This window comes from Balaenoptera physalus (genome assembly GCF_965194825.1).
Source record: "Balaenoptera physalus genome assembly, chromosome: 6".
Lineage (NCBI taxonomy): Eukaryota > Metazoa > Chordata > Mammalia > Artiodactyla > Balaenopteridae > Balaenoptera > Balaenoptera physalus.
In genome coordinates, this window is record NC_138885.1 from 47,886,286 (window position 1) to 47,912,206 (window position 25,921).

Below are 25,921 nucleotides of genomic sequence, written 5' to 3' on the forward strand. Positions count from 1 at the left end.
CCCTTGATTTCTGTAGCTTTGTAATAAGTCTTGAAATCAGGTAGAGTTAGTCCTCCCATTTTGTTGCTTTTCAAAGTTGTCCTGGCTATCCAAGGTCCTTTATATTTCCACACTAATCTTAGAAGTGGCTTGTCAATTTCTACAGAAAAGTCTGCTGGGATTTTGTTTTTGAATACATGAAATCTATAGATCCATTTGGGGAGAATTGCATCTTACAAATATTGAGTCTTCTGACCCATGTACACAGTATACTGTAGTTTTCAGTGTACAGGCCTTGCACATCTTTTGCCAGGTCTATCCCTGGGAAAAGGAAAAATTTTATATTTTTATATTTTATGTTTTTTATGTTATTTTAAATGGTATTTTAAATTTAAATTTTTGAAAGCTTATCTCTACTACATAGTAATATATTTTAATTTTGTATATCAATCTTGTATCCTAAAACCTTGCTAAACTCACATATTAGTTCTGCTAACTATTTTCTAGGTTCTGTAAGAGTTTCTACATAGAAGATCTTGTCATTTGTGAATAAAGACAATTTACTTCTTTTTCAAACTGGATGCCTTTTTGGTTGTTTGTATTCTACCTTATTACACTGGCTAGACTCTCCCACATATTGTTGAATTAAAATGGTGAAAAAAGATATTCTTGCTTTAGTACTGATTTTAGGGAGAAAGCATTTCATCTGTTACCATTAAGTGTGATATTGGCAGTAGGTTTTTTGTCAATGTCTTTTATCAAGTTAAGGAAGTTTTGGTTTTTTTTTTTCCATTTCTAGAAGCTGAGGGTTTTTATCAGGAAGGGATGTTGGATTTTTGTCAAATGATTATTTATCATCTGTTGAGATGATCATGTGTTTTTCTTTTTTAGTCTGCTGATATGGTGAATTACATTGATTGAATTTTGAATGCTGAAACAACCTGACATTTCTGGGATAAATCTCACTTTCTCATGATGTATTATCCTTGTTATATGCTATTGGATTCTATTTGCTAAAATTTAAGAATTTTTGCATCTATGTTCATGAGAGATGTTGGCTTTTTTTTTTTTTTTTTCTCGTAATGTCATAATGGCTGGTTTTGGTATCAGGGTAATGTTTGCCTTCAGAATGAGTCAGGAAATATTCACTCATTTTCGATTTTCTGGAATAGTTTGGGTAGAATTGGTACTCTCTCTACCTTAAGTGATTGGTAAAATTCCCAGTGAAGCTATCTGGGTCTGTAGTTTTCTTTGCGGGAAGATTTTAAATACAGATTCAATTTCCTTCATAAGTATATGACTATTCAGGTTATCTACTTCATCTTGAATCAGCTTTGGTAGTTTGTATCTTTCAAGGGATGTGTGTGTCCATTTCACCTACATTATAGAACTTGTTGACATAAAATTCAAAACATTCCCTGATTATCCTTTTCAATATGTGTAAAATGTAGAGTGATGTTCATTCTGTCATTTGTGATATTGGTTATTTGTGTCTTTTTTTCCTGATGACTCTGACTAGAGGTTTATCAATTTTACTGATCTTCTCAAGAACTAGCTTTTGGTTTCATCAATTTTCCTATTATTTTCCTGTTTGCTATTTCATTGATTTCTGCTCTCATCTTTGTTTTTCCTTTTTTCTGCTTAGTTTGGTTTTCAGTTGTTTCTTTTTTCTGGTTTCTTAAGGTGGAAACTGAGGACATTGATTTGAGCCCTTTATTCTTTTCTAATATAGGCATTTAGTGTTCTAAATTTCTATCTAAATACTGCTTTACCTGCACCCACAAATTTTCTTTAATTTTAAAAAATTGATCATTTTTTTTAGAAGTGTGTTATGTAGTTTCCAAATATTTGAGTATTTTCCCGATATCTTTGTGTCCTTGATTCCTAATTTAATTCCATTTTGGTAAGCAAATATACTTTGTAATATTGGAATCTTTTAAAATTTGTTGAGAATATGGTTAATCTTGCTAAATGTTGCTTGTACACTTGAAAAGTTATGTATTCTGCTGTAGTTGGGTGAGGTGATCTATAAATATCAATTACATCAAGTTGTTGATAGTGTTTTTGAAGTTTTCTGCATCTTTACTGATTTTCTGTCTACTTGTTCTAACAAATATTAAGAGAGAAGTGTTGAGCTCTCCAACTATAACTGTGGATTTGTGTATTTGTCCTTGGAGTTCATGTATTTTGAAGCACTGTTTTGGGGGTGTTATGTTCTCTTGATCAATTCATTCACTTATTATTATAAAATGACCAGCCTTGGGTTTTTTCCTCACATGCACTTACTAATAAGTACTCAACTAAATTTTGGAATGGGAACTTCCACAGACCTCTGCAGTTCTCTCTTCTTGCATCTCTCTTTTTCCAGAACTCTGTCCTGAGAATACTAGCCTCCTTGGGGTCACTGGACTCCTAGCTCTGCCTTCTCAAGGCAGGGACTCCATCAGGCTCAGTCTGGCTTCCCCCTTTTTGCACCGTGGCCTGGAAACTTTCTCCAGGCAGTAAGTTGGGGTAATTCCCCTCATTTATTCACTTCATTTATTCATTCACTTCATTTATTTCCCGTCTCTAGAGATCAGTGTTCTTCATTGTCTGATGATCAATGTCTGAGGGCCATTGTTTCATATTATTTTGTCCAGTTTTTTATTAGTTTCAAATGTGAAGATAACTCTGGTGTCTATTACTCTATCTTGATCAGAAGCATAGGTTTCATTATGTTTCTACCTCTAAATGATAATTTCAGAGATCTATTCTTTTAAAAAGACAGTGAAGGATACTGGTTTGGGAATCAAAATACCTAAGTTCTAATTCTATGACTTATTGTATAAACTAGAAAAAAATCACTTCGTTGAGCCTTAAATTTCTCGTTGTTGTACTGACAGGATAAAATAAGATAAAGTGAGTAAAAGTATTTTGTAAAATCTGAAGCCGTAGGCAAATGTAAAGTAATATTCAAAGATGCAAAATATGTGGGGGAGGGTTAGAAGATGTTGTCTGCCCAATGTTTACCCATGTCTTTTCCCTTCCCCTTCTTGCTATCAGAATCTTGATTCTGTCCAGGTGAGGAAATGTGTCCAGGCGCAGGTTTTATCACACTCCCCCAGTTCTCCCTATAGCTGGGAATGGCTATGTAACTCAGATCTGCAGAATGAGGAAAACTGGACAGTCTGCTAGTGGTACTTCTGGGTAAACCTTTGACTTCCTGATAAAAGGAGCAGACTTAACTGACATTGCCTCTTCCCCCCTCCTTTTTGCCCTGAATACAGACTTGATTTATGGCACTCTGTTAGCTATTTTGTAAGTACTATGTGGGAAAGACCAAGCTATCTCACAGATACTGGTCCTAGCCTTACAGAGTTGCTGAACAACACTAGAATCCACCTTTCTCCAGATTTCTTGTTTTATGAGAAAGACATATTTTTTTAAGCAATTATCCCTTGGGTTCTCTTTTATTTGGTGGCAAAAATATTCAGTCTTAACTGATTCAGGAGGAGAAGGAAGAGTCAAGGTGTATCTTTGTAAGTTAACTGTTTGAGGAAGTTTGTATGAAGCAGAAATTGGATAAACCAAATTTTAAATTTTGTTTAAAATCAACAGCAGTGTCTGGCCCATGGTAAGTGCTCAATAAATATTTAAAAAACAAATATGGATGGGTATGTGAATCTTGCAGGACTTGTATGGATGTAAATTGACATGAAGCAATCCTTCTAAAATCCCAACTACTACTACTATGCAATTTTGATTCAGGGCTATTGATGGTTTAGTTCATCACATGGCATTTATCTCATTTCTATATAATTATACACATAAGGAGGATCTTCTTAGGGTAACACCAGTGGCTTTTAAAGAAGCTAACTGAACTTAGCTACAGAGCATGACCTTACATTTAAAACCTGAGGAGATATCAGTGAAACTCAGCTGATCTTGTAGGAGCATTTGTTGTGAATGATGGAAAATCTTCTTTGAAAGCAATTACACCATTATGGGGGAATTCCTGATCAAGCTATCCCTGGTATAGCTTGCAAATGCCTGGCACAGGGAAGATAAAGTTCTAATATTTCATTTTCCATGGGCGATGCATGGATAGTTTCAACAGACATTTTTTGGTCAACATTTTGCAACATTGCAAAATAGCAAATCATATGTATTAGTGATCAGAAAGTGAAATACATATTTAAAAATGATCGCCTGATTTTAATTTTGTGGGGAGGGATGAGGAGGTCTTCAATTAAAGGAATAGAAATGTCTTCTCTCTCCACACTCTCCTCCAAACAAACATTTTCCTGAGACTTTGGTAGAAATTCCTACAGAAATTGTATAGTATGAGTGTTTTATTTATTTTTGCACTTAACAACAGTTATAAATAATAACCAAATATTAGAGACTCTAAACCTTGAAATGGCAGGCAGGTTCTTTGGTTCATAGATTGGCATACATTGTCCTGGCTCCTCTCAAAGTGTGAGATTATGAGAGAGACTAGATGTGACAAGACTTAAGGGGAGGAAAAAGGTCCTGGTTACTGGCAGAAATATGGCTGGATGGAGCCATAAATGTAATGAAAAAGGATTTCTCAACTGCAGAAAAGAATTCTAGCTTTTCCATCCATATGGGCAACCCCCTGGGTGTGCTAATTTTGTGAGTCAATCAGACTCAAAGTGTATGTCTAGAGATTACAAAGAAAATAAATACATTTGTGGGTCAGAAATGTCTCACTTGGTCTGAACTAACTGCTTTTCTTTCTAGTTAGTTAGTCTGAACTAACTGCTTTTCTTTCTAGTTCTAGTTTTCTTTTTTCGCTAGTTGGGGTGTGTGTGTGTCTGTGTATGTGTGTGTGTGTATCCCTGTTTTTCTTTCTTTGATCAGTAACACATTTACTATTAACTTTGATATAGTGTAATTTTAGAAATACAGATTGCATTTATTCAGATTTTAAGTTGAATGTATTTATACTTGCTCCCTTCCTTAAAAAAACAAACAAAAAAAACAAACAAAAAAAACAAACAAAAAAACCTAAAGGATGGGCTTCCCTGGTGGCACAGTGGTTAAGAATCCTCCTGCCAATACAAAATTAATGCACAGAAATCTCTTGCATTCCTATACACTAATGATGAAAAATCTGAAGGAGAAATTAAGGAAACACTCCCATTTACCACTGCAACAAGAAGAATAAAATACCTAGGAATAAACCTACCTAAGGAGACAAAAGGCCTGTATGCAGAAAACTATAAGATACTGATGAAAGAAATAAAAGATGACACAAACAGATGGAGAGATATACCATGTTCTTGGACTGGAAGCATCAACCTTGTGAAAATGACTCTACTACCCAAAGCAATCTACAGATTCAATGCAATCCCTATCAAACTACCAATGGCATTTTTCACAGAACTAGAACAAAAAATTTCACAATTTGTGTGGAAACACAAAAGACCCCAAATAGCCAAAGCAATCCTGAGAAAGAAAAACGGAGCTGGAGGAATCAGGCTCCCTGACTTCAGACTATACTACAAAGCTACAGTAGTCAAGACAGTACGGTACTGGCACAAAAATAAATATATAGATCAATGGAACAGGATAGAAAGCCCAGAGATAAACCCACGCACCTATGGTCACCTTATCTTTGATAAAGGAGGCAAGAATATACAATGGAGAAAAGACAGCCTCTTCAATAAGTGGTACTGGGAAAACTGGACAGCTACATGTAAAAGAATGGAATTAGAACACTCCCTAACACCATACACAAAAATAAACTCAAAATGGATTAAAGACCTAAATGTAAGGCCAGACACTATAAAACTCTTAGAGGAAAACATAGGGGGAACAATCTATGATATGAATCACAGCAAGGTCCTTTTTGACCCACCTCCTAGAGAAATGGAAATAAAAACAAAAATAAACAAATGGGACCTAATGAAACTTAAAAGCTTTTGCACAGCAAAGGCAACCATAAACAAGACGAAAAGACAACCCTCAGACTGGGAGAAAATATTTGCAAACGAAGCAACTGACAAAGGATTAATCTCCAAAATATACAAGCAACTCATGCAGCTCAATATCAAAATAACAAACAACCCAATCCAAAAATGGGCAGAAGACCTAAATAGACATTTCTCCAAAGAAGACATACAGATTGTCAACAAACAAATGAAAGGATGCTCAACATTACTAATCATTAGAGAAATGCAAATCAAAACTACAATGAGGTATCACCTCACACCAGTCAGAATGGCCATCATCAAAAACGCTACAAACAATAAATGCTGGAGAGGGTGTGGAGAAAAGGGAACCCTCTTGCACTGTTGGTGGGAATGTAAATTGATACAGCCACTATGGAGAATAGTATGGAGGTTCCTTAAAAAACCACAAATAGAACTACCATACGACCCAGCAATCCCACTACTGGGCATATACCCTGAGAAAACCATAATTCAAAAAGAGTCATGTACCACAATGTTCATTGCAGCTCTATTTACAATAGCCAGGACATGGAAGCAACCTAAGTGTCCATCGACAGATGAATGGATAAAGAAGATGTGGCACATATATACAATGGAATATTACTCAGCCATAAAAAGAAACGAAATTGAGTTATTTGTAGTGAGGTGGATGGACTTAGAGTCAGTCATACAGAGTGAAGTAAGTCAGAAAGAGAAAAACAAATACCGTATGCTAACACATATATATGGAATCCAGAAAAAAAAAAAAAGTTTCTGAAGAACCTAGGGTCAGGGCCGGAATAAAGACGCAGACATAGAGAATGGACTTGAGGACACAGGAAGGGGGAAGGGTAAGCTCGGACGAAGTGAGAGAGTGGCATGGATTAATATATACTACCAAATGTAAAATAGATAGCTAGTGGGAAGCAGCCACATAACACAGGGAGATCAGCTCAGTGCTTTGTGACCACCTAGAGGGGTGGGATAGGGAGGGTGGGAGGGAGATGCAAGAGGGAGGGGATATGGGGATATATGTGTATGTATAGCTGATTCACTTTGTTATAAAGCAGAACTTAACACACCATTGTAAAGCAATTATACTCCAATCAAGATGTTAAAAAAAAAAAAAAAGAATCCGCCTGCCAGTTCAGGAGACACGGGTTTGAGCCCTGGTCCAGGAAGATCCCACATGCTGCAGAGCAATTAAGCCTGTGAGCCACTAATACTGAGCATGTGCTCTGGAGCCCGCATGCCACAACTACTGAAGCCCGAGCACCTAGAGCCCGTGCTCTGCAACAAGAGAAGCCACCGCAATGAGAAGCCTACTCGTTGCAACTAGAGAAAGCCTGCGTGCAGCAACGAAGACCCAACGTAGCCAATAATAAAAAATAAAAAATAAATTTATTTAAAAAAAACTATAGGTGATTTGCTTAAGAGATCATACATACACATGATGTATTTGTGTGTATCTGCTCCATAGGCTTTTGGTAAAAATTCAACAGTCATTGAACATCTGCTATGCTCAAGTCATCTTGGGGTTTATAAAGCTGAATGAAACGTGGTCCTTCACGCTTGAGCCTTGGTGTGTTATCTTATCCGGAAGCAATTGCTTTTTAACAAAAGGGTAACAACCCTAGTTTCATATCAGAAGTACCTGCTGAGCTTGTTAAAAATACATCTGCCCAGGCCCCAGCTCTTAGCTTAGGGAAATTCTGATAATAGTCAGGGCCCATGATGCCTGCAGTTTTAACAACAAGCTCCCCACATGAATCTGATATACAAAACAGGATTAAGAAACACTGCTTTAAACTAAGAAAGGACTAATGGCAGGAGTTTAGCCACAAGTAAACCAGGTGGATGCCCTTGAAATCTACAAAGTGAGCAGCTGGCTAAAGTCGTTTATAAGGGTGTTTCTATTTCCACTGCTTCAGAATGGATAGTTATAGTCTGAAGAGCATCCTGGAGAACAGGGTTGGGCCCAATCTTCTCTGTAAAACACCTGGAACAAGAGTGCTGTAGAGGAATAAGATAGCTATAGCCAAAGACCATCTTCAAAGTCTTCGCAAACACTCTGTTCTTATTTTTATCTCACACAAAACATGGTTATTTGTGTAAATTTTCTCCTTCACTAGATTGGAAAGTATTCCGGAGCAGGAGCACTCTTCTTTCTTTCTCTGGTGAAGGAACACAGTAACCCACACATAATAGGTGTTTGACAGGTGTTTGTTTTGAATTCTTCTCATCCAAATCCTGGGGTCTGACCAGGATATTTTTGCATATATCCGTAGTGGATATTTATAAATGTCCATAAAAGTATACATTTGTTTATAAAACATTTCAGTCGCACAAAAGAATACGTAACATACATACTGAAGAAAGAACAATACTAAAACAAGCACCCATGGACCCACATCCCGGTTTATGACAGGACGTTGCCAATACCCTTGAGGTCTCCTGTTGAACTAGATCCTATTGAACAGCTCCTGAAATTTAACAGAATGCGTGCATTCAATCATTGACTGATTGGCTCATTCATTCACTTGCCAAATGTGTCTACTAAGCGTCAGAATCGATGTAGACGAGGTAGTTATTTCTTCTGTTGCAGTGGGAGAGGGGGGTCAAAAGTGACATAAACTCTTTCCAGAAGTGCACAGATTGTCTTTGCTGCAAGCGGCCCTAACCCCGCCTGACCCTCCAGAGCGGCGTGGTTTCTGAGTGCGGACACTTTGGGCAGAAACTACTGGTCCCGGCAGTCCACGGGGCGAATGGGCGGAGCCGGGGCGGGGGCGGGGGCCGGGCGAGAGGGGGCATTGTGTCGGGAGCGCGGAGCTGCGTTTGTCTGCTCGAGGTGCTGGCGGAGCGAGCGTCGTCTTCGCCGGCGTTGAGCTGGAAGTGTCAGCGGCGGCCACGGTCCAGGCGAAAGACTGAGTCGGAGCAACCACGCGCCCGCTGGCCGCTATTACTGGCAGGGGGCGGCGTGCCAGCGCAGCAACATGCAGATAGGCGCCCGGCGCCCTGACGACCCCTCCCGAGGAAAGGAGGCCGGGGCGGCGCTGGGGCGGCGGGGAGCATGAGGGAGGCCGGGGGGCGGCTTGGCTCGGAGCGCTGCTAGAGAGCGGCGCGCGCTGCACACTCGCCGGGGCGCAGCGGAGGGCGGGGAGCCGGGCAGGTCGCGCCAGCTGGGGGAGCCGGCCGCCGGGAGCTGTTCTGATTTCCGACGCGGACGCAAGGGGCCCGGAGCAGCCCCCGGCCCCGGTGTGCAGCCAACATGGGCAACGCCGGGAGCATGGATTCGCAGCAGACCGATTTCAGGGCGCACAACGTGCCTTTGAAGCTGCCGATGCCCGAGCCAGGTGAACTGGAGGAGCGATTTGCCATCGTGCTGGTGAGTGCGCGGCGGCGGCCGGGAGCAGGGCCCCGGGGCCCCGACCAGGCGGTGCAGCTGACCCCCGCCCCCTCCCCTTCTCCCGGCGCCGGGAGCGAGCCTCCTGTCCCAAGGGGGAGGCTCCCACCTCGCCCATTGTGGCCTCCCCCGCCTCCTCTCCGCCCTCCTCCGAGCCCCCCGCGCTCAGCCTTCTCGGCGTCCTGGGATGGGGCCGGGGGCTCGGGGTTGGCTGCCTGGCCGGTCGGCCCCGAACCCATTGTCTGGCGGGAGAGGCACCTCGCAGCGCGTGTGCCCGGGAGGTGTGGCGTGGGCGTGAAGGGAAGGTGGCGCGGGCCGGGGAGGAGGGGGCGGGGAGCCGCTGAGGCTTTTTGTTTAAGAAGAAAAAATTCGCGCAAACCTCGAGTCCTCGAGGGCGTCCAGCGGGCGCCCAGCCCGGGTCCTGCGGGGTGCGGGGCAGATGGGCGCATGTGGCCGGCCAGAGGTGCCTCGCTGTGCTGCGCTGTGCGGGAAGGCGAACTTGGAGGCGGACGTCGCGGCTTGGCCGAGGGGAGCTCCCCCAAAAGGGAAAGAGAAGGAAACCCGCGCGCGGCGGTGCGGCACCCTCGTCCCTAAGCGAGGAGGGGAACATCAGGCGAGAGAGAAGCTTCGTCTCGGCGCGTTCCTTTTGGTCTTAAATGTTAAAACCACAAAAATGTGCAGTTTTGCGGGGACGTGTTGCGAGCTGTCCTGACTCCAGGGGCGACCCCTCCCCTCCCCTCCCCCCGCACACCCAGCCAAGTCTCTGACTCCCTCCCGAAATCCGCTTCTCCTAGCTTTCCAGCTTCGCAAATCTGAGACATTGAAGACTCCCTTCTTTCTCCCTTTCCTGCTGGGACTAAGTTTCTGGGCCCTTCCCAGCCAGAGCCTGTCAGTGCTGTGAGCTCAGGAGGGTGTGGCGGCCTCCCCCCTCGACCCAGCCAGAGTCTGTACTGCAGTTGGTCCCCAGACTTCGATTTTTCGTGTCCTAGCCTCTTTCAAGTGGTGTTGGGAGAGAAACAGGCGAGATTGGAAGCGTTCCTAATACTTACACTTGTAGCCTCTTCCTAGCTAGTAATCTCTACATTCTACAGTGCTAGGCAGCAAGAGAAACTTGTGCTGAAGTCAGTCGAATTTTGCATCTGTGTGCGGGTTTTGGGCATGTAACCTGACAACTTTGGGAATCGACCAGAGTCTGAACACTGGGACGTTTAAATTGCCTTTCCTCAGGCCTTTAAAAGGGGCTGGTTTGATATGGGGGTTCTGGATGGCAGATTCGCTTTGTGCTCTGTGGAAGAAGAGGCCACAAGCTTTTTCACACCACCTGGAAACTCTGGTGTGGCAGTCGGGAGATAGATGAGGCTGCCTGTCTTGCTTTGCATGGTCTGTGATCTCCCGCAGCTGCTCCCACTGTTGTGGAGAATGAGACACTCTGAAATGAAACAGCATAGGCTTAATTACTTCTCAAGGCAGCCTGGGTGCATACTTGACTTGTCTTTACAGGGACAAACCTTTTTAATTCAAAATCCTCTTCCTACCAGACAACTTAGTTCTTACCTCCTAGCTCTGGGTTTTCTGTGTTTCCATCCATGCTGTGCTGGTGTGTGTGTGTGTGTGTGTGTGTGTGTGTGTGTACACTTGAAGTAGGAGGGCCAGTGACACAGGAAAACCAGATAATAACAATAATGCAATTAAATTCTCAACTGGGATAGCATGTTTTGCATGAGCTTTCAGTTACCCTGCTGATTAATGACACATGGTATGAATTACTCGTTAGGAAAAAAAGTCCCATCATTAACATGGTGGGTTTGTGTTACTATTAAGTCTAGAAGTCACAAATTCAGTACGTAGAAATTCATGATTCTATATCACAAGGTCTTTGGGGCAGTGGTTGGTCGTGTGGCTACTTTTACTCTACTGTGTCACACAGAAGTACTGGATGCGGTTCCTTTCTTAATTGCTTACAATATTTTAAGCCTTTCAAAACAAACAAACAAACAACAAAACCAAAAAATACCAGGCTGACCTTTTTTGGATTAAAACAAAGCTTTTGGGAAAGTCTCAGCTTGGGGGCCCTCTTGCTAGGGATGCACTTGGACGATTGACTTGGTGTTTCATGTAACACTCTCTAGTCAGCTCCAGCTGCTCTTTGGAGTAAGCTGTAGGAGGAGTTAAAAGGAATCATCTTTATGGGCTGATAGAAGTACAGAGTTATGGTGACTTTTCTTGTGGTCAGTTTTTTTCTAAAGCTGTACATGTGATGCTCTCAACTGTGCTTTTCTTCATGAATTGCTTAAGAAATAGATCAAACCATTTAACTCTGAAGATCAAGCTTGAAGGACAGATTATAGGTGGTAACGTTTAAAGTATATATATATATATGGAGGAATTCTCTGCCCTGAGACAATGGGAATCCTGTGGGCATTATTGATACTAGTTTTATTTCCTATATGATAAAGATCATATAAGTGTTTGGGGAGGAAAACAGGATAGTAATACTGTACAGGAAAGTATACAAGCACATTGTAAATATGGCTTACATCAATAATTGGGCCATTTCAGGCATGGAAAACAATTCCTCTCACCTCACCAAGCTCTAGATTATTTAAAGCATTGAGGAAGAGTAAATAAAACTTTAAATGACAGAAATCCATCTATTTCTGGAAAATCTTAAGAGATGAAACCTACTCAATGACTGTCCCCCACCACTCCCATCGGTCCACGTGAGTTAAACCGTATGTATCTAAAAAATTAGTGGGCATGAATGGAAAGATGAGAGAGTAAAAGATTGCTGAATAAAGCCCGCGTGCAGCAATGAAGATCCAATGCAGCCCAAAATACATAAATAAAATAAATAATTAAAAAAAAAGATCAGTGGAGGGGGATAGACTTTAAAAACAGGCTTTTTTAAATAGGAAAGAAAATGAGATTTTTGAGTAGAGATTTGAGTTACTGAACTTCCTGTAATTAATGACTAGTAAAAATTGGATCCAAATCTTAGGAGTTTCATTCTCCTGAGGAGTCTTCTCCCTCCCTGAACTTGTCTTCAGCATCATTACAATAGTTAACTATAAAACTTATATTTAAGGGAAAAGATTATTGACTCCTTGTATACGCTTAACTATTTGCATCCTTGGACCTGCCTATCAGAGCTATAAGGTGATATGCCTTTGTGTGTGTAGGATGTTTCTGTTACACTCTTCCATGGAAGTGTTTCATAAATTATAAATTCATTCATCTGCTTCAATCTTTGTTCCTTTGAGGTGTATATATTTTGTGTATTTTACAAGTAATATTTGTCCGTGTTTTTTGGGTCCCACACATTTATAATTATCTAAGTGGCTCTCCATTGTATTTGTTAAATATTGTCTAATTGTTGGGAATACACACACACACACAAATACTCCCATGTCCTTTATTCTTAAAGATCGTGCTATGAAGGTGATTTTGGGTGTGGTGAACAATTGATGGTCTTTGTCCAAGAATACCTCTTTGGACGTTAGATGCTCTGTATATTGTTCACTAATTTTTGGCTTGCAGTCACTTTTTACAATTTAAAATGTAAGCCCCTCAATCCCATTGTCGAGGAGCTGTCCTAAGGATCCTTTGTGAGTTTCAGAGGAAAAGATAATTGTAAGCCCCCCATCCTGGCTGCCATTTCTGTGTGATAGCAGATGTCAGGATGCTCTGCAAACAGATTAAAAAAGACTAGGAAGTGATGGTTTAGGGCCGTAGTATCTTATGTTTAACACCGGGAACTACTTTGGTGTTTGATTAATTTGAGTCAGTTTTCAGTTTTTTTTTCTTGCCCTGAGGTTGAATGTAGTCACTGTACTTAGGAAAAAGTGGGAACATTTTCTGAGCATCTACTATGAGTATGCCCTATGCGTCCATGTTCTCATTTAATCCTCACAGTAACTCCAGCTATCAGTAACATTATAGATGAGGAAATAAAGATTCCCTAAGTCTCCTGAGGCCGTGCAGTTATTAGATAACCAGTCTAGGGTTTTTAACCAGATTTGGAGATCTCCTCCCCTACCCCCCACCCGCCCCCATTATATTATGCTTCCTTAGGCTTAGAACTGGAAAGAAAGACTGAAAGAAAAAAAAAAAAGGTCTGGGACTAGCAATAAAGCTGTTTAAAAAAAAATTCTAAATCTGGTAAGTGCAAGTTTCAAACTATAAAGCTGGCAGAAATTTCTTCGAAGCGACCCAAGTGCACTGTACTTGATGTTTCTCTTTAGATGACATCCGTTTTGGCATCTTCACTGTGCTGTTCTATTTTCAGGCATGGAGTTAAATATTGATTTGGTCCAAAAGTGTACTCTTCAGTTTTTCCTTTCAAGGCAATCTTGAACTACCTTGGTTGGGAAGTCCAGGTTTTCCACATCAGAGGGGAGAGACAACCCGTCAGTATAGTGCACAAGCTCCAAATGTAATTACTTGTGAAAAGGACGAGGAAGGTCAAGTTTTCACATTTAAATCTATTTCCCTCTGCAAGGTGTTGTTCCCTTTCAACCATTTCCAAGGAGAGCCTTTGCCATGAAGTCTGCTGAGCAGTTGGATGGGTAGGTGTGTAGTTAGGTCGTCATCAGGTGCGCGCTGATTTGTTTTCTCACTTTTCTCTAGTTGAGGGGGAAGGGAGATGGAGAAGGGGGATGGATGGAGTGTTGCGCTTTGGGCTGTTACAGTCTCATCTAGGCAGTAACCCCTGAGTTGTTTTACTCTCCAGAGTGGGAATATATGCTTAGGACGGTGGCTTTCATCATTATCAGGGTGCATTTCCCCCCTAATAATACCAATAAAAAGTGTGAAGATATATTTGGGTATTTAGGATAGAAGTTGATCAAAGGCTATTCTCTGAATTGCAAATGCTTGGCTCCATTGAGAGACAGGCAGCCGTGTAAACAGATGAGATGCGGGGGAGGGAAGGTATGCATGCCCTTAAGTGATAAGAATTACTTTCACCTGTGGCCTTTCATTTAGCAAACAGCATTGACTCCAGGAGCGGGAGACCTAGTTTCTAGAATCATAATCTGCATCAACTTGGGCAACTCTTTCCTGTGACCCTCGGTTTTCTTCCTCTGTAAATGGGAATACAGTTTGACAGAACTGTTAGGATAGTCATGAGATTTTTGAAATCATAGCACCTGGAAGTGTAAAACTTCTGGAATGTGATATATTGTGAGCCATTAGCCAACTTCTCGTCTTGAAGATGTTTTGTGTAGAAAAGTGTGTAGCTGTATCTGTCTGATCTAGAGAGTAGAATTTCCAGGGTCAGTGACTGAAAGTCACATAAGCACAAGGAAAAAGTGTTCTAATATTTAGAGTTGTCAAAAAATGGAGACTGAGCTTTCCATTAGAGTTGCTTAGACAGAAGTTGTATGAAAAATGCTGATAATTGGAAGGTCTTTCTAAGCCCAGGATCCGGCAAGTTCATGGCTTGCACGGTGCCTTTTCTTGAGGTGAGTCTGCCACATGCGGGTTTTGGAAAAAGAGTTATAGCGCCTGAGAATGGGGAAGGGTCTCCTTGGAGGCTCCTCCTGGGCTCAAGGAAGAGAAAAAGTAGTGTAGGCTCATGCTTGTTCTGGAAATTTATTCGACTTTACAAAAACTGTTGCCTGAAGGACTTGGTCTTCATGAACTGTGCTCTTCTTTTTCATCCTTAAGGCTTGGGGAATAAGGACAAGGTGAAGTGGGCTCCCTGGCCCTTGTATCTGAGCAAGTAATATTAAAAAAAGTGGCTAATTAAAGAGGCACTGATTCCAGAAGACACTCTCTCCATTGCAAGAGAGCACTGGTACCTGGACTGCTCTTAGAAACAAGGCAGTGAATCCCTATAAAAGAACAGACTGGAATTGCTTAGAAGGGAGGGTGGGTTCCCAGCTGTGCCGCTGCTTGGTGGACCCGCTCTTGTAGAGTGGCTCTTCCACTCTACAGTGGGGGGACCTTTCCTACCTTCCTCCGTTGCAGGAAGTATATCTGTAGACTTCGGGGGACCTGGTTTCTGTAGACAGGCTCATGCACCTTCTTGGTTCTCACCTACTTGAACACTGCAGGCAGAGGTAACTCATCTCTTGTCTTCCCTTTAAGATGGTGTCTGCTCAGACTGCAGGGTGATCTTCCCTCCCCAGTCACCGCATCCTCTTCTCCAACACCCCTTACCGCCTCCCCCCCACCCCGTCCTTTCAACACAACACCAAGGACTGTGCAGTTTCTGGTGGATATAATTTGGAAGGGATGTCTAGGGAAGAGCTGGTAGGTCAGAGAGCTGTTTCATGAACTGTGATTCAACCGAGGCCCACAAATGTGGACCAGGATGGCTCAGAATCCCTAAATTGGGAAACGCTAACTCCCTACTCGGAGGTATGGTGGTATATGTTGTAAACAGATAGCAGTGGACTTTCTTTTCACACTCTTAAAAAACTGACCAAGGAAACATGACCAGTGGCATCAGAGCTCATGGTCTGGCCCCTTATGACAAACTTTTTGTAGTTTCTAGGGCACACCAAAGCTGTTCCCCTGGTCACATCTTCAGCATTCTTGTGCCGCCTGGAACTGACTTCAGTGACTCTTATTTCACGTGTAACCATAGTCCACTTTTGTTCTTTGCTGAAGAAGCTTTGTTGCATTGATAAGCTGCTGCATCCATCGCCACAGAAGCTGAAAACTTTGAGGTGTTTACACCTTGCTATCTCCAGGGGTAATCTCCCTTGATTGACTTCCATATGGTAGATGGTGCGCCTGGCCTGGTTTATCCTAAAAACTTGTTGGCTTTGGGAAAGGTGTCAAGTCGTTCACACTTTGGCCCCTTGCCCCGTGCTGGTCAGTCACCTATCTCAGGTCCTGCCTTGAGTTGAGGATTTGCTCAGGAACCTGCCTTCTCTTTTGTTTTTCTTTTTCCCGTGGAAGTTTGGCTGAGCACTTTATTCAGGTAGGTGCCGAAGGGATTAACAGGCTAAAGTGGTTCTTCTCAAACTGGGCTGCATATCAGCATCACCTGGAACCCTCAAAAACAGATGTTTGGGTCCCACTCCAGAGATTCTGATAAAGTTTGTCTGGAGTGTGACCTGGGCATCAGGATATTTTAAAGCTCCTTAGGAGATGTGAGCGAGCAGCCATGATTGATGATTGAGAAGCCACGTGCTAGAGCAGTTTTTCCCCTTTCCCTACCTGCCCCAAAGACCAAGCATAAGAGTTAAAACCACAGCACAAATTTAGAGAAATTAAGCAAAGTTGAGAAGGGTTAAAAAAAAAAAAAAAAAAACTCTTAAGGACATTTGATCCAACCAAAAGCACCAAGATGAGAAATACAGAAGAGATGGATCAAAGCCTGATGAATGTTAGATTTATTTAACTATGCATTTAAGAAATGACCATAATGAAAATTTGCAGAGAAAGTTCTATATATTATAGCTAAAGAGTGATCAGTGGCCCTGAAATGTACTTCTGGGGCAGAACAATCAATAAATCACTTGTATTTTTGCTTAGGCCTCTATTCTCAAGCCTAACTGTTGGTTCAGTGCAGGCCTTTTGCTTTGATCTCTGGTTTTACCACTTACAAAGACTCGATGAGCTTGGCTTCCCGGAGTGAAATTCAAATACACTTGTGAAATGTAAACAACATTCATTTATTAAGAATCCTATAATCAAGGCAAATTGGCATGCTTATATGAGCAATTAGCTTTGAGAATAGAAAGATAAATAGGTTGCTAGGTCAAGAATGAGCTGATTGTTCTCAGTGCAAGACTCTGGTTATTCCTTTAATAGTTATAAGCAAATAGACATTCCCCTTATTCATAATCTTTAACATTTGTGGTTTGGGGTTAGAGGGACAGCATATGTGGTTTTCTGAACTGAGAGGATAGCAGCAATTATTGTCTCATTTTCATCTAGAAATATAAATCTTTCTAGGAAATGTAGGTAGTTGGTTTATGAGCAGATGAAACTTTCTAGTAATTGGGACAGGGCAAAAGAAGGCATGGATTTAGATGGGAATATTAAAGAATAATGGAGTTTTACTTTGGTGGAGAAGGTTAAGAAGATGACTTTTACAGTGGCAGAAAGATTGAAAATAATCTCATCTGCCTTCAGTGAACAGTGATCTTTGTGTGTGTGTGTGTGTGTGTGTGTGTGTGTGTGTGTGTGTATAGAAGGAAGCCTTAGGATAACTAATAGTATGAGAAGTTGGATAGAACATGATTGGACCTGCACCATGGCAACATTGCTCTGTGAATTCAGTACCACTAAATGTCTTATTTGTGAAAGCTGGGGAACCTACATGGAAAGGTGATGAATCCTGTGAATAGCTTTGTAGGTCACTTTGAGTTCTGGCCCTCTCAGTCCCCAATATGGTTAGCCTTATGGTTCTTCTAAGGAAGCTTTTCCTCTTTAGTGACAATCTTGACTAATTAGGATTCTTTATCCCCAAGGACTTCTGCCTGATGAACCTAGGAAGCCAATTCAGTCCAGATGTCTTGGGACTAGGATGCTATAAACTTGGAATTGGTGATTCCCCGGGCCTAACACAAAATCATGATGCTATTGCCAACTAATCAGGCCATCTAGATGCAAACCTGGAGAGACCATTTAGAACTGTGTGGCCTCCTGGGTTTGTGGAACCATTCAGCCTGCCAGTGTTCAGCTTCTTCAGTGTCCTTTCGCTGTAAAAGTTTTGTGTCTCGGGATAGGCTTTTTGGAAAGCATGTATTTGGATTAGAAATCTTCAGATCACCTGTGAATTTACCAGGTCGTGGTCTTCATTTAATGGAGTAATTCTTTAACATTAGACATCTCTATTTTGTTTCGCCAATAATTGTCAGAAGTTCCCTTAATTTTTCTATCGATAATGGAGAAATTTAAAAATTCCTCTTTTTGTTCTCTGGGATGATATCTCCTAATTATCCTTAAAGTTGTTTTAACTGACAAATAATATACAAACAGAAATGGGCCCGTATCGTAAGTGTACAGCCTGATGGACTGTCACAACCTGAGCACACTGCTGTAACCAGCCCCGAGTTCAGGAATCAGAATCTCAATCTCCCTGTTTTTCTGCAAACATGGGTTCACTTGGCTCCTTGCCTCCCCAGCTGTAGTTGCTCCCCTGCACTTACTTTCCAAGTGGCCCGACTTACGTGGAAGAAAATAGGCCACAGGATTGTGCCTTGTGGTCTGATGCTAAATGATTCTAACCGTGAGGTTTCCACCACTTCCTTCCAGAGATTTCCTCAGTCTGAGGAGGCCTAACCGTTAGGAAATATTGACATTACAGCAGCATACTGCTGCTTTTAGTTACATCATCATTGATAACCCTAATGGTATTTTTTTGTATTTGTAGAGTATCTCTGTTTTTCATAATAGTGAGAAGAACATATTTTGATTTGTGTTCCTAGAATAAAGCGTGAAGCGGGGAGGGATTTCCGCAGTTGACAATGAGCATTGGCCCTTTTGGGTTTCAGTACTTGGCATAGGGCACAGGTTTTGTGTATTCCCTTTTACACCTAAGTTTCAGCCTTTAGGTTTTGTCACCTTGATGATTCTTTTGAAATATTAAAAAGTATAAGATTGTAAATTTCATCTTCTGGTTCCATTGGCCCATCAAAGCCCTGTTACATTACTGCAGATGTCGATCCAGTTTGAGAGGCTCTTTGGCTGTGTTTGTTGTTAATGGTTTACCTTCCATCGTCTCCTCTGTAACTTCTGTACACCCCCCTACCCTCCACCCGCTTTCTCATTGAAGCCGTCCACAGTCTGGCCAGACCCATCTTCTTTTCTGTTTCCTTCCTGTGCCCCGACGTGGAGATTGCTTTATCTCTGTCCACAGAGCAGGCTTGTACTTTCCCTCCACTATGCCTTTTCTCACGTGATTCTCTTACATATGATGTGCTCCCTTGGCTTCTCTGCTTATTGAACTTATATCCAGCCTTCAAGGCTCTTCTGAAATCCCACTTTTTTCTTGTGTCCTTGCAGACCCACGTCGGCTTGGAGGAGGTGGGAAAAACGACTCTTCTTTGATCTCTTTATAGTATGAATTATTTCTCTTACTCATGAGGCCCTGGATTAAATATCACCTTGTGGGAGGTGTGAGTATAAAATAAGGGGATGCTTTTATGTATCGCTTTGTAGTCACTCATTACACTGTCAGCCCTCTGTTTATATCCCTGTTTTTTTTGTTTTTGTTTTTGTAATTAATTAATTTATTTTTGGCTGTGTTGGGTCTTCGTTTCTGCGCGAGGGCTTTCTCCAGTTGCGGAGAGCGGGGGCCACTCTTCATCGCGGTGCGCGGGCCTCTCACTGTCGCGGCCTCTCCCGTTGCGGAGCACAGGCTCCAGACGCGCAGGCTCAGTAGTTGTGGCTCACGGGCTTAGTTGCTAGGTGGCATGTGGGATCTTCCCAGACCAGGGCTCGAACCCGTGTCCCCTGCATTGGCAGGCAGCTTCTCAACCACTGCGCCACCAGGGAAGCCCCTATGTCCCTGTTTTATTTGCCAGTTTGCACTGTGGGCTCCTGGAAGGTAAGGATCACACCTTAAAGGCCCTGGCAGCTTCTCCTTATCCAGCACAGTGCTTGGCCCAGGGACGGGTCTTAGCAGATAATTAATGACTTGATCAGAGAATGGTGCCCCCTGAAACAGGCCCGGGAATTGAGTAGCTGCTCCAAGAACCTATCTAACTGGTCATTCTGGGCTGACTGTTAATTGCACATAGCTTGCCTTTGTGTTGAAATGACACTTTGTCGCAGTTTGTCACTCACCTTGGTATTCCCCATATCACTTGACTTTAGTAGGTGCCCAAGAACACTAAGCATTCAGAGATAATACGTTGGAATCGTGCTATTGCCTGACTCCTTATGGAAAACTGGTGAATTAGGAGAAGAGGGAGAGGGCAGTGGAAGTGGCCAAAGGAAATGCGTGGTTTTTCACTGTCACTAAGCCAGATTGGTGTGTCATGATGTGCTGTCATCAAGTGAGTGAGCGGTAGCACTGTACCATGGGGTTTTCGTAAAGTAAAACATCCTTCACGATAGTCCCTTTGTTATTGGGAGTGAGGCAGGTTTCAGTGACCAGCATTCCTTATTTTGACATTTTAGTGCCTTGCTGTTTGCAACGTGCTTGCAAATGATCTTTTGTGATTCTAAGAGTTCTTAATAAATGAGGCACATAGGGTCTGAAGGTATGTGGCTTGAAGTTACAGAAGGAGGTGGTGAGGTTGGTGAGCCCATGCTAGGTCCTCGGTCACTAAAACTCCAGGGGCATTCCAGTGTCAAATAAGACACTGTTTATGTTTTCTGTGCTTTATAAGCATTATCTTTGCTCTTGGCCACCCTCGGAGGAAGATACTATCTTCCTTTTCCAAATGTGGCGGTGGGGCTTAGAGCGGTAAGGTAGCTGCTCCCAAAGGATGGAGGCAGGATTTGAATCCAGGCCTGTCCGATGAGAGAACTCACTTGTTTCTTCTGCACTGTGTATACTTTCAAGTTAGTTATAAGATGTCATTAAATGTTGGCTTTTTGTTCTTTGTTCTTCATATACCCTCTAGACTAAATTCATTCACACAATGGCTATCCGTTGTGAGTCTTGCATCAATATAGTGATAAATATACCAAACTCTGAGGGTTCAGAGAGAAAGTGTCATTTGTGTATTTTGAGTGTTCAGAAACGGCTTCCTTGGAATAGGAAGTAGAGCGATGCCAGCTTGGTCCCAATCACTGCTAGACTGCACTTCTTATTCTGCATTGTACAGTTTTACTCACTTGTCACTGCTTAAGAAGGGCTTATACTTTAATCAAACAGTCCAGAATGTTTATCTAGCAGTTACTGTGTGCCGGGCAGTGTCATGGGCACTGGAGCATGTGGTGCTGCATGAGGCCCACCAGTCATCTGCCCTCAAGGAGCTTACATTCCAGCGGTGGGAGGGAGTGGGGGGGGGCGGAGCCAGACATGAAATGGACCTGGATTTCCAATGCGGGCAAGTGCTGTGAGGAGAATAAAATAGGACAGTGTGAGGTGATGGCTCTCATTTAAGATCTGAGTGATGGGGAGCAGGCAGGTAAGAGCCCTCAAGCAATAGTAACCAGGGCTTGATTTGTTTCTCCCCTGCTGGGCCAGGATGGGATTCCTTGGACCCCGGAGCAACTGAAGGGAACAGCACGGGGGATGTCCTCAGCCCCGAAGGCTTCAGACTTCACCTATGGGGAAGCCTGGAGGAGGCTGGGACTGGGGGTGCAGGAGTCTGTTTCCTTTGTCATAGCAGAGCTGTTTCTTGTAAGTGGCTCTGTGTAGTCACAGCTCTGCCACTTGTTGAATTCAAAAGATTTTTAGCAAATTGCAGTCTTGTCACTGTTCTGGACCCATGAGACATCCAGTTGGGGAATGGAGTATTTGATTAGTGTAGCAGTGCCCTTCTAAGTAAAGGCTCTCTGAAGGCATCCAGTACTTGGAATGGCCCATTTTATCTACTTGAAGCCATTGGTTGAAAAGACACTTCTTTGTTATAACTTGCTACTAGCTTGTTGCTCAGATCTTTCCCCTTTTTCTTTCTTTCCTTAATTTTTTTTTTTTTAATTTTAAGGGGCATATGAGAATTTTATATAGAGGTTTGAATCAGAAGTTAAGAATAAGATAAAAGTTGTTTTAGATAAAATTATCCCTGAAGTCCCTTAAGTTGCTCATAAAGGTGCAGTATGCACAATTCCGGATGAACAACCCTAGAAAGTAATTCTCAGGCGTGTTAAAGTTTAAAAACCTCTGAGCTTGACTAAAAGAGCAGCCACAGAAGAAAAGTCTCTGTGCAGATGTCAGGATATCCCAACCATTTGGCTCTCAAACCTCCAGCGGTGACCGGAAAATGGGTGCGAACACTACCTTCTTCTTGCCTTAGGTTTACTCCATTCAGTATCACGTTAAGCCTTTTAATACATATCACTGAATTTGTTTCTTGCGAGGATCTTAAGGCAGGCCTCAAGTTAAATGGGGGTTGGATGCACGGACAGCAGTAGGAACAGTAGAGGTCACTTATCGTGCATTTCTTTAATCATTTCCGTAAACACGAAAGGTGACTCAGGACACCTGAAAGGTAAGGATCACCCCTGTTTCATCTAGGAGGAACTCAGGATTCCAGAAGTGTAAAGGAACTTGCCTGAGGACTCACATTTCTAGGAGGTACTGGAGCTGAAAATCAAACTTTGCTGACTCTAAAGCTGTGCTCCTAACATACTGTTTTGACTCTCGGCTAGGAGAATACAATACAAATATGATACGTATAAACATAGTGGTTCAGAGTAAATTGCAAGCCCTGTGAGGATAAGTTCAGTAACTTTTCAGGCTGTTTTAATTTTGTTCGTATATACCCAGAACCAACAGTAACTATATGTCCTTCAAAAAAAAAAAAAAAAAAAAATTGAAGATAAAATAAGAACTGGATGAATAAGCCACTGGTCCACTGTTGAAATAGTAAAGGCCAACCAAGTCAGCTTGTGATCAAATTGGCCTTTTCTAATAACAGTTGTCCTCTGAAGGCTTTCTGAAGGCTCTCTTTCAGACAACTGTCTCTGAACCTTTGTTTTTTTTTTTAAAAATCTCCCTAGTAAAATGGCTGTGTTGTTACAGCTTGAAGGCTGTGGAATAAGCCTTTTGATCAGCCCTCAGTGATAACCCACAGACTTGGACTTCCTTGTGAGGGAACAACCCTTATTATCTTGTATTGGTAGGCTTTATGTTGGGGGGGTTGCTTATTTTTAATAAACAGAGCCCATGCAATCCCATTCATTCATTCAACAAATGTTTTGTTTGGGTGTGTGCTCTAAGGCAGGCACTGTTAAGATGCTGGGACACAAAGATGCATGAAGCATCATCTCTGCCTTTGAGGATTAACTGCCTAGTGGGAGAGATAGGCAAGAAAATGAAAATAATAGCCTTTTTAAAAAGCATTTATCATATACGTATGTGCTGTGTATATAATGGGCTGTAGAAGGGCATGTTAAGGTTAGTCTTGTAACATTTCAGGTAAGCTGATAAATCTTGACAAGATTTAATTGGCCAATTAAATTAATTAATTAATATGGCCAAAAGTCGTAATTAATAAGGCCAAAAGTCGTAATTCATAAAGCACAGACGAAATGAATTCTGTTCTGTGCCTGAATGCTTAAAGATTCAGGTGTGTGTAAGCGTGCCAACCACTTGGAAGAATCTGGTAGAAAGTCCTAATTCCCAGGGACAACCTTTAAGGTGGTAGAGGATCCTACTCTGAAGAGCAGTAGACTAGGATTCTTCCTCCTCTCGGCTGCAAGCATTGGAAACCAAGGAAACGGCCGCTACGCTCGCTTTGCTAGAAAGTTGGCAGCCTTCTCTACAAAGCTTATCGTAGGAAGGGATGGCATTGGACCATCAGGACCCAGAATTGGGCCTTTGACTGAACTGTTAAAAAAAAGGCTTCGTTTAAAAAGCGCTTGTTTCCGAGCATAGGCTTTGGGACGAGACCTGAGTTGGAATCAGGATTTTGCTGCTTACTGGTTGGGTGACCTTTCTAAGCCTGGGTAGACACGCATGTTGTATGAGCTCCAGACCTACCTCTTTGGATTGTTGTGAATATTAAGTGACATTGCTTAGTCCAGTAAAGTCGTGGCACTCAGGGACACACTTCCCAAAAAGTGGGGGCTCTGATTACTTTGTACCCTTTTAATCTGCCTTTATTAAAGCCCTGACTTGAGGGGCTAGGCTGCGGACTCTTAACAGGGCTCCTGTGAATCTCACGGATGACTTTAGTGAAATCGTTATCAGCCACAAATGTGAAGAGCACCTGGAATTGAACTGATGATGGCTTACGTTGGCTTTTCCGCCTTAGATTGCACTTACTGACCTTCTTTCACAAATGAATGTTTCTAAAGGTCTGGTCCATTGGTGTGCAGCCTCTACTTGGGTATTTTATCCTGACTCCTGCATGTTTTGTCCTCTCTAGGAAAAAAAAGCCTGTTGTTTCAGGGCATTGGATTGTTCCATTTCAGAGCCAGTGGAGGTGTTAGTATCTTCATAATTGGAGCAGAGGACCAACATGCAGTATACTACCGTGTGACCACTAGGCAGCTAGTTCAGATGAGAATTTTGTTCAAGGTCGTGACCATCTGGGCCTTGAAGAAACTGCAGTTGATGTTTTGTTTGGCTCCAGCTTCAATCTGGGATGGATGGAGTCATTCGGACTTTATTCTGATTCCAGTAGTGGCAAAAAAAAAGGATTTGTGTAACTTGTGTAGATGGCCTTCTGTTTGAGATAAGAGCATTGTCCAATAAAAGTTGTGTCCTTGTTTCAAATCAAGAATACAGTGCCACCTGACTCCATCTAGGAAACAAAGTCATAAGTCATTACACATTGCATTACCCCAGTAACCCCTTGCTGTATTTTTTCTCTAGAAGATTCCTTATTATCTATTTGATTATCTATTTTCTACACAGTAAATCTTGCTGAATCAGACATAGCTTATGAAACTGAGGCCAGTCCCAAACCAGATCAATATACTACCACCATCCTGGAATGAGAGCCTAGAATTTTCTGAAGATGCTTTTACACATTTTTCTTTCTTCCTCACTTTCCAGTGAGGAAAATTGCTCTTTTTCTCTCAGCTGATAAATGTCACTTTTGCCCTAAATTTTACAGTGGCATTCTACTTTTTAAAGTTACTGAGATAAAAGAATGTTTGATAGAACTGTCAGACTAGTATGATAACTTTGTCTGTGTTCCCAGACCCTTGAGGGTTCTTAAGTCTCGTGGGCTGAAGCTATGTGCGTATTTTTCTTGGTGGCCTATTTCCATATCAAATAGGCTTAATTTTTGGATTTTAGTAATGAAAGTATGAACCCAATCTGTCAGGCTTCTTAGGCCATTTATTGTAGCCCTTAGTCAGCTTAGGATTGCATGAAAGGAAGTAATAAGCCAACTTTAAGAAGGTCCAGATGAAAAGGATTATAACATGGTACAAAAATATTAGCATGCCCGGCCTAGCCGTGTGACTCATTCCTTTTCGAGTATCCACTTTGACAGCTTTTTTGAAACACGCATCAGTCACCATGTTGGTATTTTTGGCGGAGTGCTAGACTTTAGCCTAATGTTCATAATGGTAACTGCCCAGAAGTGAACAAAGAGGAAAATTATAAATGAAACATAATAGCATCACAAACATTTAGTTTTTTCTTGAGCAGAAACAGAATTGGGAGTTAGATGATGTCTTGTCCATCATCCCCCCCCCCCAGAAAACCACTGCTTTATCCCAATGAAAATAAGACTCTGATGGGTCATCCCGTCTTTGGCTATTGCAGCTGTGCTTCTTATGATAGTTTTCATTCAAGAGTTTTCCTTCCCAAGTCCTCTCCCCTACGCTAGGAATCATTCTTTTAGGGCTTAAGGTTTTTCTCCTGATGTCCCGGTGACTAAGCTTGCTTTGGGATTGTTCCACCCTGGACTGCATGTCGTCCTCCTGGGAAGAAACTCCGTGCACTTCAAAGGAGCAGCAGATATACAGGGTGTATCCAGAAATAAAACTCTGACCCTTTGTCTCTCTCCTTTTCATCTCTGTCTCTTACAGGCATCCTTTCCTTCTGTGCAAACAGACCCTTGTA

At 42.2% G+C, this 25,921-nt stretch overlaps 1 protein-coding gene across 4 annotated transcripts in view; it reads left to right on the forward strand.

Moving 5' to 3' along the window:
* Nucleotides 1-8,752: 8,752 nt before the first annotated feature.
* FMNL2 (formin like 2) overlaps nucleotides 8,753-25,921 on the forward strand; it is a 307,756-nt gene continuing 290,587 nt past the window's right edge. For all 4 annotated transcript variants that reach the window (XM_082464960.1, XM_082464962.1, XM_082464959.1 and 1 more), the window contains exon 1: nucleotides 8,753-9,300. In XM_082464960.1, the coding sequence (XP_082321086.1) occupies nucleotides 9,184-9,300 (117 nt within the window). In that variant the 5' untranslated portion in view covers nucleotides 8,753-9,183. The remainder of the gene's footprint in view (nucleotides 9,301-25,921) is intronic.